This window comes from Triticum urartu, chromosome 7A (genome assembly GCF_056163025.1).
Source record: "Triticum urartu cultivar PI428250 chromosome 7A, HENAU_Tu73, whole genome shotgun sequence".
Lineage (NCBI taxonomy): Eukaryota > Viridiplantae > Streptophyta > Magnoliopsida > Poales > Poaceae > Triticum > Triticum urartu.
The window spans coordinates 529,111,324-529,130,414 of record NC_141879.1 but is presented as its reverse complement, the minus strand read 5'-3'; the positions used below and the strand labels follow the sequence as shown (position 1 = coordinate 529,130,414).

General features: G+C 42.6%; 3 protein-coding genes and 1 non-coding gene across 5 annotated transcripts; 2 read left to right on the top strand and 2 right to left on the bottom strand.

The window, feature by feature from the left end:
- Positions 1 to 175: 175 nt before the first annotated feature.
- On the bottom strand, positions 176 to 5,687 carry LOC125520686 (G-type lectin S-receptor-like serine/threonine-protein kinase SD2-5). Of its 2 annotated transcripts, XM_048685651.2 has the most exons (2): positions 5,465 to 5,687; positions 176 to 2,722 (listed from the first exon to the last, which is right to left on the bottom strand). In XM_048685651.2, exons 1-2 carry the CDS (start codon positions 5,511 to 5,513, stop codon positions 459 to 461), a joined length of 2,313 nt encoding a protein of 770 aa, XP_048541608.2. In that variant the 5' UTR covers positions 5,514 to 5,687; the 3' UTR covers positions 176 to 458. The 2 variants fall into 2 exon arrangements, with proteins under 2 accessions (XP_048541608.2, XP_048541607.2); XM_048685650.2 differs by having other exon boundaries at positions 176 to 5,687.
- An 84-nt stretch (positions 5,688 to 5,771) lies between these two features.
- On the top strand, positions 5,772 to 5,843 carry TRNAQ-CUG (transfer RNA glutamine (anticodon CUG)). Its single transcript has one exon. It is a non-coding gene; the product is annotated as a tRNA-Gln (tRNA).
- Positions 5,844 to 11,921: 6,078 nt separating this feature from the next.
- LOC125520687 (Cytochrome c oxidase, subunit Vib family protein) lies at positions 11,922 to 12,839 on the top strand. The gene is made up of 3 exons (XM_048685652.2): positions 11,922 to 12,081; positions 12,197 to 12,334; positions 12,443 to 12,839. The coding sequence occupies exons 1-3, from the start codon at positions 11,995 to 11,997 to the stop codon at positions 12,557 to 12,559; spliced, it is 342 nt and encodes a 113-aa protein (XP_048541609.1). The 5' UTR covers positions 11,922 to 11,994; the 3' UTR covers positions 12,560 to 12,839.
- Positions 12,840 to 16,732: 3,893 nt separating this feature from the next.
- LOC125520689 (uncharacterized) lies at positions 16,733 to 18,287 on the bottom strand. Its single transcript, XM_048685653.2, has 2 exons — positions 17,123 to 18,287; positions 16,733 to 17,030 (listed from the first exon to the last, which is right to left on the bottom strand). Exons 1-2 carry the CDS (start codon positions 17,432 to 17,434, stop codon positions 17,010 to 17,012), a joined length of 333 nt encoding a protein of 110 aa, XP_048541610.1. The 5' UTR covers positions 17,435 to 18,287; the 3' UTR covers positions 16,733 to 17,009.
- Between the last annotated feature and the right edge of the window lie 804 nt (positions 18,288 to 19,091).

The following is a 19,091-nucleotide window of genomic DNA, read 5'->3' as shown; positions in this document are numbered from 1 at the left end:
TTGATTGCTTTGGGCTGGAAACCTCTTGAAAGTCGGGCTTGGCGGGCTGGCGATCCACCTCGTCAATCCCACGAAATTAGGTTTTATAATTCACGAAAAAAAGGTGTTTCCACCCATTTTTTAGCCAAAAAAAGCTAACAAAGAATCCTCGAGAAAGCTAATATAACGAAGAATGCTGCCGAAACATTTGTAGACGACAAGGAGTTGCCTGGTTAAGCAAAACCGAGCTCACTGAGATGATTAGAACCTCACCACAGATGCATACATATCAAACTTCAGGCAATTACAGTGTTCAGAAAGAAAAATAATAATGTAACCCGGGAAGTACAGTTTTTACCCATTATACTGTGTAACTATTGATACCAGGAGGCGATCTATATCACAACTTTAGGATCTAAATAAATCATGATGCTGCACAGGACAGATGTAAAATCATGTTCCAAACCTTGAGCTAGCGCTCACCTTGGCCCTGAAAGGACGGAGTCTATCTGCAGAGTTGCAGCAGTCTTCCCGCGAACTGCTCTATTTGCCACCATCAGGTCTATGTTTACAAGGTCCAAATCAAGTTCGGTTTCAACATCCATTGTACCATCCAGGATCTTGACGGCTTCAGTCATTGAAGGCCGTTGACGGCTATCAACCTGCAGGCACCACATTGCCAGATTCATCATGCGCGACACTTCATCCAAATGGCATTGCATGTCAGCGGAGCGCGGATCGATAAGGTCCAACAGCTGGTCATTTTTGGCCTTGTCCTGCAGCATGCTGACGAGATGACAGCTTTCCTCAGGCTGTGAGTAATCCAAATTACTTCTACCGCAAATAATTTCCATGATGACAATGCCAAAGCTATACACATCAACCTTCTCGTTGATCACAGATGTCAGCCACTCAGGAGCCAAGTAACCTGGCGTGCTTCTCAATCTAGTCATGACACTGCCCTGCTCGCGATCAATTAGCTTGGCAAGACCAAAGTCAGATACCTTGGCAGTGAATTGCTCATCCAAAAGGATATTTTGTGGCTTGATGTCTAGATGAACGATTGTTTCCCGACAGTCACTGTGAAGATAAGCCAGTCCCCTTGCTACATCAGTGATGATCCTCAATCTGGTTTTCCAATCAAGTGGTGCTTCTTGGTGCCTTTGGAAAATCCACCTATCCAAAGATCCATTCGGCATGTATTCATAGACAAGAAGCCTATGCGACTTTTCAGCACAAAATCCAATTAGCCTCACCAAATATATGTGGTTGATGCTTCCAATAGTCTGAACCTCTGCTAAAAACTCCCTTTTCCCTTGATTAATGCCATCCAATCTTTTCACAGCAACCTGCCTATCACAAATCTGTCCTTCAAAAACAGAACCAGATCCTCCTTTCCCAATCACTTTTGAGAAATCTTCAGTTGCCGACTTCAACTCCATAAAAGAAAATCTTGCAGGTAGCCCTGGTAACTGATCGATAATGTCATCATCTTCTAATGGCCCTGCCCTATTTCTTCGTAAAACTACAAGCACTGCAACAACAACTAAAGCAATAAAAGTTGAAGAACCAACGGCCAATGCAACGGTTAATTTTCCTTGAGATAGCACAAAGTTGCGGGTAGCTCCGTTAACTTTAACAAATGCCAGAGAACTAAAATTGCTTGAGTAACCTGGGGAATTTGCATCTATCATGGAGAATATGTCAGATGCAAGAAAACAGTAACCAGTGGAGGTGTCAAACTGCTGGAAGAATGAAGCCCTACACGAACAATCATTCAAGCATGACAATTTGCATCGCTCTTCACTTGTTGTCCAATTGTAGACACCGTTGAAGCGAGTGATGTTGGGAAGGGAAAGAAGCCTAGGCTTCTGTGACGAATCACAGGATACTGAATCTATTGGCGAGCAGCCACGATTAGGCTCCCTTGGATCAATTAGTTCAAACAATCCGGATTGGCCAATGGCAGCATCAGGACAGCTGCACTGTCCATTCAAACAAATACCATATTCGCCACAAGCTAGAGGATAAGCACAAGGATCAGTTATATCAAAAACATCTGAAGTCAACCAACTGTTGTTTGGCATCTGATATAACCTCAGGTGCCCATCGAACTCTAGCCTCACAAACACCAGCCCATAGTCATCCCTGGGCAGCTGGATCTGGTAATCCGGTGCCTCTGTATCCCGGAAACAAGTGAACACCTCCAGGCTGCCATTCTTGAGTGCAACATATGCTGACCTGTTTGTCATGACAGTTCCACCGGTGGGGCTCTGATAGTATGATAGAGGAGTATCAGTTCCTGCAAATGCATGCATGCCATCAGGAAGGGCAGTGAGATAAAATTTTCCACTGGCCCAGTTTGTCATCGAGGTGCTTGCCATGAGCTTCTGCCCCTCTTGTAGAACCTGCCCGGTGACAAGTGTGTCAGTTGGGTGATCAAAAGACCTCCAGAGCTCCATATTCGCATGATTTAACAGCACCAGGTTGCCTGTGCTGGTAAGATTCATGCCAGCAACAGACTTCTCCGTAGTATTGGTAGACCAAACCAGTGTTCCATCAGCATCAAAGAGCACCAAATCCCCAAGTTCAGTAAGTTGAACACTAGCATTCTCTTTGACCGGGCGATCACGGTTGGCAGACCAGACCACCTCAGGCGAATTTAAATAAACTACATCTTTGAAGCTGTAAACACTGACAAAGAAGATGGAAAAGATGTAGTCATCACAGGTAGCCACAGCGCCTGCACAGAAGAAGCCGCAGGCAAATGAAGGAATGCTAGAATCATACGAGCCACTAATAAAAGTCGTGAACGCATCCATAGGGAGGATGATGCGCAAAGAGAAGTTATCATCTGGAGAAATGTTGTGGAGGAGGGAGGGATCATTTCGCCATATGGTGCCAAGCTCAACATTCAAAGCAAAGGATTTGCTCATGGCAAATCTGGAAGAAGAAAAAGTTAAAGGTAGAACAAGAAGGAGGATCAAGATCTTTGGAGGATACATGGCTACACCAATAATTCAACTCAACAGGTTGGTTCTATATGGCAGAATAACATTGCCCTTTAGGCCCTGCTAGTCTCTCCACTCATGCTGGCACGGGCACCGTGGTGTTGCTGGTATGCTTGTGGTGGGCAAGCTTGTATAGGCAAGCTGCAAGAGGATGAAGGTGAGGCAAGCAAGAACAGAAAATTTGGGGGGTCTAAAGCAAGAAAAGGTGATTGGGAGATAGCAACGAATGTGAGGAGCAAATGGAAGTGAACAAGAGCCACTTGGGAACTTGGGGATGAGTGGTATACAGTCTGGCATAGCAGATGATATAACAATGTCACACGACCAAAAAAATGAGAACCATGCAGGTTCTCCAAAGACTCTTGATTTTCTCCTAACTATCGATTGCGCACTACAGTATATTTACATATAAAAAGATACATTTCAAATCAATGGCCCCACCGGCACCAGCCAGTTTTCTTCATTGACCAGCCAAAAGTAGGTTCCTTAATTGCTTTGAAATCTCTGGATATGATTAGTACTACTTTTCTGTAGCACGTCTTAAAGTGAAAATTCTGTTGACCACATCAGCTGTTGAATCAACAACATTTCATAAAAAAATGCTGGAATAATCATTTAAGGGGCGTTTGAATAGTGGCATAATAATTCCCTAGGAAAGTTTCAGCAGCATGTACTTCAATAGGAAATAAAAAGAAGAGATCTGAGCCAAAGGAAATTTCATGAGTGGAGCCAATAACTTGTACTTCCATTTGTATAAAACTTCCAAATGATTCTAAGAAGAATGGGCAGACGAGTTAAAAAATAAGTGAAGCAATCAGGCACCGGCGTTGTCCTTGACCAGCATTTGTAGCACCATTCTACTTGTTTGACCACAAGCTAATGAGTGACAGATACAACAATCTACTTCTAGTAGAAGTAGCGCCTTCAAGGACAATTTGCTAGTGTTTTATTAGCTATCACGGATTACATGAGCATGACTGCGCGTGCCCAACATGTTGTTTGAAGCACCCCGAAGTTTTCAGAACTTATAAAAGAACTATGGGTGTAATAATGAATAGCATACCATGTGAAACTGCAATTTTCATCAACAACTTTGAACATTTGCAGCTTACAAATTACAAGAGTTGGACATTTTAAACTGAACACTTAGCTCTTGTTTTTTGTGTGTGCAAGGTACAGTTGGTCATATTTTTGGATGAATTTTAGCGGGCTCACATGTCATAGTATTAATTATATTCATGAACTTAAAGATCTTAGAGAAGTCTAGGGTGTCACACTGTCACCTAGCAAGTTGATGGCAACAGCAGAGCATACCACAGTTGAATGGACTTTTAGGCTAAGCATGTTTTCAGATGCTACCTCCGTTCAAATAGACAACACCCTAGAGAGCACTAGTCAAACTTATCTAACTTGATTATTGATACAGATAACAAATATTCGAATGTAAAAGAATAATTACATTTTTCAAGAAGTATAATCCATAATTACATAATCTTTTTTTAACTAGCATGTTCATATGAAAAATATCGGTAAAAGTAGTGCCTTGAGACAGTGTCCATGTCTAAAACGTACTCCCTCCGTTCCTAAATATAAGTCTTTCTAGAGATTCCAATATGGACTATATACGGAGCAAAATAAATGAATCTACACTCTAAACTCCGTCTATATGCATCCGTATGTAGTCCATATTGAAATCTCTAGAAAGACTTATATTTAGGAACGGAGGAAGTACTGTATTTTGGAAGGGGTAAATCACCTATCTACAGTAAAGCCATCACTGTACTAGATCATCTATTCATTCACAAAGACTGAAAAAACGATGTGACAGAACTTGAGGAGCATGACTCATTCACATCCGCATTCTTTGCAACATATGTCTACTGGAGGTCAGGAAACAGCTGTGATCCAAGCAAGTGATGTTTCACTTCTTATTATCCCCTGAGCCTTATCCATATGAAGCTTCATCCATCCTTTCTGTTGGGCGAGTTTTGGATAATCTGCCGGAGCTAGCCTCGGATGGCACCCGAGCACTTGGATAAACTGGGCATTTGCTCAAATGATTGCACATCATACCGATGCCAATAACGATCAAAATAAAATAGGCCAGTCGTTTGCCTAATTATACTAACCTAGTGTATTGTGTAATTGTTCCATGACCCTTATTTATAAATATCAAAGCAATTGAAACTGATTGCTACTAACTAACCACAAACAAACACCCAATTTCAAATGTGAAAAAAATGGAGTATTCATCACCTAACGTTATCAAGCTATTTTACCAACAGAACAGAACAAAAACTGATTGCAATGCGGCTTCGCCAGTGGTTTTACCAACAGAACAAAAACGATCACAAATGGCTCTAGATACAGAGGAAACAGCCCCCGCAAAAAGAAAAAAGATACAGATGAAACAAAAGATGGCATGAGGAGAGCATAGCGGCAGATAATTAAACAGGAAGCTGCAGCAGTCTAACCTGCGCATTTCGCCGAACAGCTGGTGGGCGCCGACCTCCTAGCGGGCATGGCTAGGGCGGAGCTGCGGAGGCAACTGTTTTCCTAGATACCGGCTAGACGCAGGCAACAACAGAGCACGCTGCCTCCGATGTATGTACGTAGAGGTATGTGTTCCGGCCGCCGGAGCTAGCCTCGGATGGCACCCGAGCACTTCCCGCGACCGCGGGGCAGCCGTAGCTCCGATCGTTTAGAGGACTGGGCGAAGCCAATATATTTCCGTATATAGGAATCAGATAAATAAAGTAAAAAGAGTTTGAAGACATCGAAGGTCCCATGGTCTAGTGGTTAGGACATTGGACTCTGAATCCAGTAACCCGAGTTCAAGTCTCGGTGGGACCTTTATTTTTCGTTTATTTTATTCTGTTTGTTCACTTCTTCTTTCCTCCCCAGCTATTGACTTTTCCACTTTCCAATCTACCTCTGATGTTCCAGGTCCCCACTTCATCTGCTTCATGCGTTGTCCACCCCGTCGGTATGGAGAGATTTACCTCCATGTGGTTGCTCATGAATATAATTGTCCTCTAGAACTTCACCAACGCTAAGTATCAATCCAACGCCATACGATTACTTGATTAAGCTTGCATTATATATACCATTACGATGTTGGATTTTGTGTGTGTAGATCCTTACGTTATCTCTGAAGTTAGCTAGAGACTGCCCAGATTGGAGCTTTGATCTGAATTTGCAAATCTAGAGCAGGTAAGCTACTCTTGCTACAGGTTGATCATTCGTAAGACCTTGGTTAGATCTGATTAAGCAACCTGGATACTGATGGTCCATGTACTCAATGTTGTTTGGGTATTACTATCCTCGGATCTTCTGGATGTGGTGCGTGGGTACGTACAAGTTGATTTCCTCTTTCCCATGTGAAGGTGTGCTCTCTTTCAAAAATAAATCTTAGTTTCTCTCCATCAAGATAATTACTTACTTATCTTTTCATCACTGTTCCACATGCATTCAGTCTATATGTTTGCGCTCTCTCTCTCATATAAATCTTACTCGATTTTTAATTTTTATTTTTTGCCAAAATTGGGGGTAAACATAAATATTATTTGTGCATACCTATCATTCTAATGCACACAAGAAATATTACCATGCAGGCCGGATTGATAGTAGTTTAATATCTAACTTATAGTTCGTGCCCTCACCTGCAGCTACAAAGCAAACAATATGTTACTTTGTGCTAGATTTAAAAGTCAAGCTCATCAATTCGAATCAATATGTTGACACACCGATTCAACTGAAATTCTTCTAAGTATCGCAGCAACGCGCGAGGCATTATCTAATTTGTATAAATGCTTCGAAAGTTCAGATTTGTAATGCTCTTCATCATTGAATTTTTATCTCATATTTCAAACGTAGACACCTTCTGATCTTTCCTCTGCTCTCAAGCTAAATCATGAGGTGCCCGTTTGCGCAACTCAATGTGGTCAGCTATTACAAATTACAAATTGAAAAAAAAAGATTGAAAAGGCACAAAATTTTTCACACCCGCCCATGATAAAGTTAGCCTTAGCCTATAAACCAATCTCATGGAACAAAATGAGGCAGCCGATGAACTAGCTATTTGTGATAGACTTCATTATCTTCTTGGGTTTCTTTTGTCTAAGCTTGTGAAAGAGCATGGAGGAGAATATGTGGAGGTGTGTGTCCGTTGCGTCTCGCGGGATTTTGGTCGCTACTGGTCTCCGCTAGATCTATTTGGATTCTTTTTTGTTTGTCTTTGTGGTTACAGGTTTGATCTTTTCAATCTACAACTCTTTTCATTAGCGATGGTTGCTGCTTTGTTACGCTAGTCCTTTGGGACCTTAGCACGACGATTTTTCGAATGTCTACTATAATAAGTTTTGCTCACCTCTGGTGAGGGAGGGGCGATGATGACGACGCACCTTCGGCTCGCTTCAGTGCTTGTAGTCGTCACTAGGTGGTCCATGGACCTGGTTGTAATTTTTATTCTTAGTGTTGTTTTAGGACTATCATTATACTTAACGGTATCCTAAAATTCGGAAAATATGATCACCAACAACACTTGAGTCAGTCTTAGAGGCAATACTAGGAACCTATTCTTTATCGTTTATCAGTTCACACGTGCATATTAGTTTTCCACCAAATCACATATTCAAGATCATAGCAGTTGTAGCATGAAATATAAAAATTTAATTATAAACATGGAAATATAATAAATAAATAATACAACATTATTACTTCTAGGCCATATTTCCAACACTTTGCACGTTTTGACGTTATTTGTATGTGTCCAACTGCAACGGAGTTGTCTTTTGTCTTCTTCTCATTCTAAGGCCTTGCATGAAACACTATTCTGAACAATAGTGATAGAAGGGGTTAGCGGAAAGCAATTACTTGGGGCAGAGGCGGAGGACGAAAAAAATTAAGGTGTGGCGAAGTCTTAAGAAAAGAATTCTTTTGATGCAAATCGAACGATTCAATACACATTACAAAAAAAACCAAATACAATGGAAATATAGGCATGTTTCAATAGGAAAACAACCTAAAACATACCAATAATGAAGCTTTCAATGGCGTCTAGAAGATCCCAAGCAATGGCAATGGCTTACGCTCATTCTGGAAATCTTCCTTAATTTTACCAATATCAGTTCTTTTGAAGATCTCTCGCTCAATATAACAAACCATTAAGTCATTAAGCCAACCATCTGTCATCTTGATGCGCAACTCAGTCTGGATGATTATCATTGATGAGAAGACCCTTTCAATTGTTGTCGTCACTATCGGTAGTAGCAATTCCAACTCAATGAGGTGATAAACAGTAGGAAACATGACATGCCTTTGATGATTAAACTCTATGGTGATGGAATCTATAGCAGCATAGAAGGAGTCCACACTAAAAAAATGATCAGCCATGACAAGGACTTTTTGAATTGTTGCGGAAGTCATTTTGGCATTTTTAGGACATAGCTCATCAAATGCCACCTTGCTGCCGTCGCTGGAGCTTACTGCCGCCGCCCTTTAAGCCCCAAGCCCGCTGCCGCCGTAGCCTATCCCGTCGCCAGTTGCCCGCCTGGATCGCGACCTGACCAGCCGCCGTCACCGCGCTAGGGTTCGTCGCTTGCGCGCGCGTGTGGGTTGGCGCTCGATGGAATCGACGAGTTCGACCGCTTCTGTGTGTGCCAGCAGGCCCAACTTATGTGTGCCTGCGTGCCGGCCCAACTTGTGTGTGTGGCGTGCCTGTGTGCCAGCGGCCTTTTTCTCTCTACACTTGAACGAGAAAAAACTTGAACGAGGGAATGAGACGATAGACAACACATACATATGTATAAAAAAATCCCCAGAATCAAGGTATGGCGGCTGCCATATCTTGCCCACTGGGGGCTCTGCAGTGACTTGGGGGATAAATGAGGTATAGCCGACATGCATCTATACACATTTACTAAACTGTGTTGTATGATACGTATCGAAGACTATGAACCAAACATTTTGAAGTTGAGTTTGTTTCCTTTCTTTTTCAGAGAAAAATTAAACAAAATGGCTTCTAGCTTTGCGTAGAGGAATTATAACTGCATGGACTATATGTTGTAGCATGTCTTAATCTAAGTTTTGTCCCATGCAAAAATTATGCAACTTCGATCTCAGATCACATGTTTTAAGCAGGAAGAACGTAAGCCACCAACACTTGCATGGGACCACATGAAGGAGGCTATGAGAAATTTCCCCAACCATGGTATAGAAGAATGGCTAATTCCTCATATATTTATAATGCACTTAATACCATGTAAAAAATCATGCTTGATACAGCTGTAGGAGAAATCATAATGGGAAGGCCGATTGCGAAGGCTAAGAAATTACTTGACATCCAAGAGAACCCTGCCCACAATAAAGACTAATTCTATTTGCGAAGAGAAAAATGAGGAGTTGATCGCCGATCGATGAATTAATCACCACCATAAGTGGTAAAGAATAGGTACTACCTCTCTCACAGTTTACAGGGCGTGCGCGTACTCTTAGGTCGTTGTTAATTTGACCAACCTAATATAAGTCATATATTACAAAAAATATATCAATATAAACTTCAGATGTTCTATTTTCAAATGGTATAATTTTTTTGTTATATAATTTATATTAGGGTGATACAATTGACAACCTAGATATACGCACAGGACTTGTAAACTGAGACGGAGGGAGTAAATGTAAACTCCATTATCAATGTCGATATTAATAACCTTAACTTTATTGCTCACAAAAACTATAATCCTAATCGAAATAAAAAAATCAATGGTATGCTCCTACTTATCCAAAAGCATCATATCCAACTATTCAAGAAGCACCTAATAATTTGAATGGAACGAGCAACGAAATTGAAATTCTTTCCATGGAACTCCTAAAGCCTTTATAACACCCCAAACCGAGCAGAACAAAATATACAACGTGTATTCTGAAAACGTTACCGTGTATTCGATTTTTTTCAGAACATGTATTAAAAAATATATCATGTATTTGAAAAATCTCGATTTGTATAAAAAAATATTGCACGTGTGCTCTAAAAATGTACATTGTGCACTGACAAAAAAGTAGACATGTGTTTTCTTTTAGGGAAAAAAGTAGACATGGTTTGAGAAAAACTAAAACGGTAAGAACCGATAAAGAAACAAAAGGAATACCCAAAGAAAACAAAGAAAGAAAAAAAAGCAAAGTATAATGTTGCAAGAAAGAATAACGAAAAACCTTGTAAGAAAAAACAGAAGACGAAAGTAGAATAAAATAAAAACCAAAGGAACCGGTGGAAAAACAAATAAAACCATAGAAAAAATAAAACAAAACGGAAAAAAGAAAAAGAAAACCGAAACTATGCGAAACTACACGTCCCGGCCAATGGGCCGGGCCGCTAGTCATCGCCAGTAGGCGACTCCAACACGTCCCGCCGGCCTGCGCCGGCCCACCCAGTGCCTTTCCCCTGCCCCAAGGGAACGTCCACAAACAAAATCCCCACCCCTATCATGGTCGAAGATGTCCTCCACCCCCGACGCCGATCACTGTGACGCCGGAACTATCATGGCCGACGTCCTCTCCAAGGGCCGAGAGTCCTGCTACAAGGTAATCCCGAACCCTACCGCTCCCATGGAACTCCTAAAGCCTTTATAACACCCCAAACCGAGTAGAACAAAATATACAACGTGTATTCTGAAGACGTTACCGTGTATTCAACTTTTTTCAAAACATGTATTAAAAAATATATCATGTATTTGAAAAATCTCAATTTGTATAAAAAAATATTGCACATGTGCTCTAAAAATGTACATTGTGCACTGACAAAAAAGTAGACATGTGTTTTCTTTTAGGGAAAAAAGTAGACATGATTTGAGAAAAACTAAAACGGTAAGAACAGATAAAGAAACAAAAGGAATACCCAAAGAAAACAAAGAAAGAAACAAAAAAACAAAGTATAATGTTGCAAGAAAGAATAACGAAAAACCTTATAAGAAAATAAAGAAGACGAAAGTAAAATAAAATAAAAACCAAAGGAGCCGGTGGAAAATAAATTAAAACCATAGAAAAAACGAAAGAAAACGGAAAAAGAAAAAAGAAAACCGAAACTATGAGAACCTACACGTCCCGGCGTAATGGGCCGGGCCGCTAGTCGTCGCCAGTAGGTGATTCCTACATGTTCCGGCGGCCTGCGCCGGCCCACCCAGTGCCTTTCCCCTGCCCCAAGGAAACGTCCACAAACAAAATCCCCACCCCTACCACGGTCGAAGATGTCCTCCGCCCCCGACGCCGATCACTGTGACGCCGGAACCATCATGGCCGACGTCCTCTCCAAGAGCCACGAGTCCTGCTACAAGGTAATCCCAAACCCTATCTCCGCTCCCATGAAACTCCTAAAGCCTTTATAACACCCAAAACCGAGCAGAACAAAATATACGTGTATTCTGAAAATGTTACCGTGTATTCATTTTTTTTCAAAACATGTATTAAAAAATAGATCATGTATTTGAAAAATCTCAATTTGTATAAAAAAGTATTGCACATGTGCTCTAAAAATGTACATTGTGCACTGACAAAAAAGTAGACATGTGTTTTCCTTTAGGGAAAAAAGTAGACATGGTTTGAGAAAAACTAAAACGGTAAGAACCGATAATAAAGAAACAAAAGGAATACCCAAAGAAAACAAAGAAAGAAACAAAAAAACAAAGTATAATGTTGCAAGAAAGAATAACGAAAAACCTTATAAGAAAATAAAGAATACGAAAGTAAAATAAAAAAAAACCAAAGGAGCCGGTGGAAAATAAATTAAAACCATAGAAAAAACGAAAGAAAACGGAAAAAGAAAAAGAAAACCGGAAGAAAACCGAAACTATGAGAACCTACACGTCCCGGCGTAATGGGCCGGGCCGCTAGTCGTCGCCAGTAGGTGATTCCTACACGTCCCAGCGGCCTGCGCCGGCCCACCCAGTGCCTTTCCCCTGCCCCAAGGGAACCTCCGCAAACAAATTCCCCACCCCTACCACGGCCGACGATGTCCTCCGCCCCCGACGCCGATCACTGCGACGCCGGAACCATCATGGCCGACGTCCTCTCCAAGGGCCGCGAGTCCTGCTACAAGGTAATCCCGAACCCTATCTCCGCTCCCGCTAGCCCGCCCCCCCCCCCCCCCCCCCCCCCCCCCGCTTCGTCTCCTCTCCATTGCTGACGCAAGCCCTTCGATTCTCCACCCCAAGGCCCGAGACGCCTTCTACGCGTGCGTGGAGAAGCACGCGGACAAGAAGCCCACCGAGATCGCCACCATGGGGCTCCTCTTCCCCGCCGATTGCAAGAAGTCCCGCGCCCAGTACGTCAGCAGCTGCCGCCCCTCCTGGGTAACTATTCTAATCCCCATCCGCCTCGCAGCCAGCCGCCAATCCCTCCATGATTCGCGTCTCTGCTTGCTTCTCCTAATAACAATTGGTTTCGGTTTCCTTCGCCAGGTGAGGCACTTCGACCGGCAGCACTGCGCCAAGAAGCGGGTGCAGAGGCTGCTCGACGGCGACGACGACGGCCGGGGTCCCATGTCGCTGCCCCAGCCCTACACGTTCAAGCAATAAGTGGCGCTGACGATGGGCCTGTCCTTTGTACGAACCGAATCTGGCCGAGATGGTATTGGTTTATTGTTCTCTAGTCATTCCTGCCGAGATGGATGCTTATCTGCTGCCTAGTATGTTGAGGAAACTGTGAATCTGTGACTTCGTAGCGATCATGACCGTTGTTGTAGTGCTCCTGTTATCCTAATGACCTCGTGACTCCTGGCCTTTCATGCTTTGTTTCGATGGATGAAAGTTGAGATGTGGAATAATATTGCGGAGGGATGGTTATTGCCAGGTGCCATTTAGAATGCATCCATAGCAAGTTTTCACCAATTAGTTTGCCATATATAAATTTAAGGGCAATATTACTCGGTGCCGTCACAGTGACCACCAAACAGAAAAGTACCATCCCATGTGTCACGACTCACGACAAACGATGGTAGCCATTTTCTTTATTGTAACTTTTAAAATGCGTTATTCCTCTCTTTACAAAGTGGAACCTATAATTTTCATTTGAATTATTATAGAATGGCCTATACTGGTTCATCCACAAAAATGTTATTCTTAACTCCAAAATTTGGACCTGTATTTGAAAATTCCTACTTCCTAAGTGCTCACTTTATGGGTGACCTTCCATTGTTTGTATATGAAGTCACTATTGCCCCATCTCTGTTTCAGCATTGTTCAATTAACACCTCATTAACTAATCCTTATGAACTGTCTATATTTGGAAGTCATTGTCTTGTTCAGCGTCCTTTTTTTTCTTTGAATAACCATCACAATGCTAAACAGATGAACTCATTGAGTCAATGTAGCTTTTACTTGTGTGGCTATTTCTGTCTAGTTTTTCATTTTGTCAGAGAAGAATGCTTTGGTGATTTTGACTGTCATCAGATTATTCGAACAGATTACGCTAAATTAGAAATGAGCCAGTTTTTAGCCCATCAAAATTCCATCTTAGCTTCCCTGGACCTTATTAGGATATCATTTTAGAATGTTTGGGGCATCTTATGTGAGTCTGTAAAAGATCTAGTAGTGTGTGTCCAAAGGTATATCTGATTTCTGTTTGAGCCTTCGTTGACCCTTTCTCTAAGTAATTCTGTGTGCAGATGTTCTAGAATTAGATGATTGTTTTTCTTTGTAATTATTTAACCTATTTATAGATAACCGTCTTTTGATATATGGGATAGATAAAAATAAGAACGTATGTGTTAATTTGTACACAAGTGTACATGTTTATTTCTAAAATTAGTTGGTGTTGTGACCAGTAATTCTGGATGGTAATTGTGCTTTAAGACCATTATCAAGAACTTATGCGTTAATTTGTACACAAGTGTACATGTTTATTTTTAAAATTAGTTGGTGTTGTGATCAGTAAGTAGATAAGAATATGTAAACATCAGAATGTGATGAATGAATCAGCGAACAAGTAGTTATATGAATGATTGTCTCACTTTCTGTGTGACTTGATGAACAAGTAGTATTTTGAGCTTGGTTTTGATAATGATTGTATTATTAGGTGGTCCGTTCTGTAATTTTCAAAGTTGTTTCACTATCATTTACCTTGTCATATTCATCTGGAAAACTGGGGATGGCAGGGATGATGGTAGACTTCAAAGATAAGAAAATATGGACGGACTAACTAAAAGGGGTTCAAATAGTTCAGTGAAATAAAAAATAATATGAGATGCAAATAGGTAGCTTTTGATAGAGAATTCTTTCAACTTGCACTTAATTAAATTTCCTTAAGTAAAATGATTAGGTTAAGTTTTGGCCTGAGATAATTTTATTTGAGGGAATTGAGCTTGAGTTTGGGACCTTGCATAAGTTTGATATGAAGCTATGCTTGCAGCAAGAAGATCAATGCTCTATTTCTGAATGAAGTATGTCTTTCACACAGAACAAAGAACTACTCATTTCAATTTTGTGGGTCTTTTGTGCCATTTTATGTCATATCTAGGAATTTAATTAACTCAGATGATCTTGTAATCCTCTATAAGAGGTCTGTATTTATCTCTTATGGCGGGTTCTATGTGAACACTGATAGACTCGGTGATGGCATGTTCTTATTTTTGTGTTAGGTTAGGTTGGGTAAAGGTTTGTTGGTTTCTCCTGGTAATGATGTGGCATCACTCTGCTTAGTATCATACTGGATTCTAATTGTGCTCATTTCAGACTCCTTCATACTCTTCTACTCCCTCCGTAAACTAATATAAGAGTGTTTAGAATACTAAACTAGTGATCTAAACACTCTTATATTAGTTTACAGAGGGAGTATTTATTTTCATTTTTACAGTTCAGCACCTTTTTTTAAGCGATCATTGCCATGTTTGTTCCTTTTGTAAATGAGCTATCATGTTTGATGCAAGTTGCACAAGTAAACAGAGCAAAGTTTTGATGCTAAAAAAAACAGAGCAAAGTTTTAACACAGTGAGGCTACCAAACATGAATTGTTAGAAGTTCTTTTGATTCGTTCTGTAACCTAGGTCCTCTTCCTTATAAGAAAACATCATCTTCCTTATTTTATGTCATTGTGTATTCGATGTGGATTTTACAATGGTAAAAAGTTCTCGACGTGGATTTAGATGTATCTAGCTAGCCACTCAATGTATCATCAGTAGAGAACACCGGGTTCTGGTCATTTTCCCCAGGTTCATTAAATATAATTTGAGAAGAATAAACGGGCCACTTTATGACCCATCAAAGTTCTATCTCTGCTTCATTGGCCCCTTTGAGTAATCCTGGGATATTTTTAGCTTTTTGTTCTGTCTTTGTTAATTGCTATTTATCATGTCATATTCACCTCAAATAGGTGGGGTTGCAAGTGCTCCTGCTGTATTTATGTGCTGTTTGATTTGAGGGATAAGCTAATCCTTCATTTTATACTAGGCCTATGCTTGTGAAGTTGGGAGGTGGTAATTGGGCAACTCATTTCATTCCTCAAACCATACAAGGGGCAATTCATCACCCAGTTTAGTAAAAGAAAAGATAATATTTGATATGAATAGTGTGTTCTCACAGTGGATTATTTACTGTCCATATGGAAATTTAATACAAAAAACCTTGGGTAAATGAATATAGGTAACATCTTTTCTGAGGTAGTATAAGAATAGTTAGTTTTCTTGGGAGAAATTTGATCTTAAGCTATGATTGTGGCAAGTTGATCAAGTCAAATAAAGTCTGCCTTTCACTATGTAAAATGTTGGGAGTCTCTGACTTTGGTATTACTTTGTTCCCATTTTACTTTATACTCCCTCCGTCCGGAAAAACTTGTCCCAAGCTTGTCCCTTAAATGGATGTATCTAGCACCAACTTGGTGCTACATATATCCATTTGAGGGACTAGCTTTTTCGGACGGAGGGAGTATATGTGGTCTGTCTTCTGGGTTTTGATATATGTTGTCTGCTGGCCACATTTTGAACTGGGTTAGGCTGTGTAAGGTTTGTTTGATAAGTGGGGCCACCGCACTATTTAGTAAGTACTATCATGGTTGATTCTACTCCCTCCGTTCCGAATTACTTGTCGCAGGTATGGATGTATCTAGATGTATTTTAGTTCCAGAAACATCCATTTCTGTGACGAGTAATATGAAACGGAGGGAGTAATAGCAGCTATTCCTTTTAAATTCTGTTGGCCGCGCCCGTGCCGCCTTTGTTTTACGATTCGACCTTGTTGTGTGTACTCCTAAATTGGCGATCCTGTAGCCTGTGATTTTACTGTCGTGATCAAATGAGGTTTCCGTACTGTGTTTTATAAAGCTGCTCCTGTGTCGGCATAACCCAGTGCTCCATTTCTTGGTGGCTGTTGTTTGAAAGCATTAGCTGCTTCTTTAGGCTAATAGGAGATTTATTCAATATTATAGCACCCACCAAGGAATGAAGGACGATCTAATTTGTCTGTCTTGCAGCTGAATTAATTAGTTGTAGAGACGATCATGTCAATGTGCTGTCAGTCACCTCCCTTCCCTATATATATATAATAAACATGCTTAGGGCATACCCACAATGCATTATTCCTTTCGGCTCTATTCAAAGATGAAACTTTTCTGTCTCAAAAGAAAAAAAAGATGAAACTTTTGTTGCGCGCTGCACATGATCGATAATAAGGTCCACCTTACTTTCCTCCACCAGTACAACGAGGCACGGCCATGGCCCATGGATTTGGTCTCAAATCAGTAGGTATAGGTAGAGCACATGAACAAACATCGCGTGGAACATTACCAACCAAGAGTACAATCATCAGAAGAATCCTGTAGCAATTACAGCGCACCTGGGGTGCTTCCCGGGATCATCACCAACCACAAAGCAGTGCACAGTGCAGAGTAACCACGTACGTATTTACATGCTCTCTTGCTACTGGTTGGTCTTCGATCATCATCGTATGCTACATGCGGATGTACAGCGGTCTGCAGAGCAAACCATGGAGGAACTACAGTTGCTTCTCGGACGAAGCATCCAAAGCGAACGTCGCGTCAGAAGCAGCGGCAGAGCATCTGCACCGGAAGAAGAGACAAGTAAATCCATGCCTGCCCCATTGCAAATCACATGCACGAAATGCAAGGTTTGGCCGTCAACCGGTGCTCACCTTCCTCCGCTTCCGCCACCGCCACCGCCGCTGCCGGCGCCGGGCCGACGACGCCGACGCCTGGGCGAGGAGCAGGACCTCAGGCCGCAGCACCAGCGGCGACCAGAGCCCGCTCCTCCCGTAGTCGAAGTCGAACTCGCTGGTGTCCGCGAACTTGCCCAGGAGCCCGTCCGAGACGTCCCTCGACACCAGCTGCACCACGAACCCGCCGCCGCCGCCGCTGTTGGTGATCACAGGCGACGGCTCCTCGGAGTCGGAGTCAGAGCAAACGCTGGTGATCTCCGGGGACCGGGAGGGCGGCGACGCCGGCATTGTCGCGCGCGGGCAGGGCAGCAGCTAGGAATAGGATGATCGAGCGGAGAAATACGCGGCCGGAGAACGGCTGGTGGGCTGTTGCACTTGCAGCATCGCCCTGTCCGCGGACAGGAAAGAAGAAAGAATTTCGCCGCGGATCCTGTGGAGGTTGGAGGGAGAAAATGACTCGGTTTGGACCCGCTCCCTGTTGGGATCGTGGCCGCCCGCAAGAGACAGCCGCGTCGAGGGGGGCCACGACTAGGCCATCTCCTCCTCCTCCCTTTCTTTAATGGTGGCAGGCCCTCTCCTCTCGCAACAAGCACAGCGCAGCTGATCTCTCTCTCGTCTCTCTCTGGCAACCGACCGCGCACCTCTCCGTCATGTGGCGATGCCTCCACGTAACATAACATAGGCCTCGCATCCATCTCATGCACCAGGACGATGCTGCGACGCAGAGAAGGTTCCGTGGCAACATGCCATGTTAACTCGAGCACCAAAAGATCGTGCTCGTACGTACCTCTCTGGGCGGGCGCAGTACCACTGCTTGGTCTTTATTGGCAACCCCATACCCGATTGCTGCATAATTCGCCGCAATTATGGGCGGCTTTATTAGAACGGATCTTGATCCGGTACCCCGGCCGGCCGCGGGTTCGTTCGCCGAGATATACAGAGCAGTAGCAATGAAGCCGAGCTTTTCCGTATGGAACGTGGGGGAAGGGGATGCTACCAGCCGCAGGCAGGCAGGCAACGCCGGGACACCATCGTGAGCCACCTACCATTAGACGGGCGACCTTTCCGAAACGGATCGATTCGGGCAGGTTGGTCCTTGAGGATTGATCGGGTCCATCCGTGGTGGGGCTGATTAGATCCAAGATCTAATCAGTTTGGGTGGGGATCACGCCTCACCTCACGGCCACGGCCAAGAGAGAGCTTCCGGCTAATCTCTGTGCGCCCTTTTCAGCGGATAATCCCATCTGTCAACGCTCGATGGAGTAAAGAGGAATCGGCGTGGGGAGCATCGAGAGAGTGAGTGATGTGGCCACTTTGTGAGTGTGTGTTGCATTTGCACACTTCAGTTAATTTACTTAAAGAGATGTTTAATTGCCAGTACCCTAACTTTTTTGCCGAAAAGGGAGATGTGACGGGCGCTTAATTGGATGTTAAATGTGTCGCCTAATCTCCAATCTAGAAAGTAGGCGTCAAACGTCATCCTGTGAAGGAGAAAGCGCGGTTTTAGTTCATTATCCTCACACGGTACACGCAACGCATGACTGAGTAAATTAGGCTTGGCGGGCACGGGGTCATATAATCAGTCTCAGGCAGCCTGGTTATAGCTTCTGCTTTCCGATGACGATCACGATGCTTTGCAGCCCACTTTGATTTCCTAACTAATGGATCATATGGTAGTTTAAAATCAACTTATGAGTGCGACATTTTGTTTTGCTTGGCTACAGTGCCAATAGTCTTTCTTTCCTTTCGAAAAAGAGTAGCAATTCTGCTTCATGAGTTTGTATTAGCGATTTCTATTTCTGTGTCCCTTCTTTTTTAGTTGTGCTCAGTTTTTTCTAGCCCATCTAACTTTGCTCACTTTTGCCCTCTTTCACTCGCCCGGGCCTCACAAAAGGCCAAACAGTGCCTTGACGTCTAGTCAAAGCCTTTGACCGTTACTTTGCCG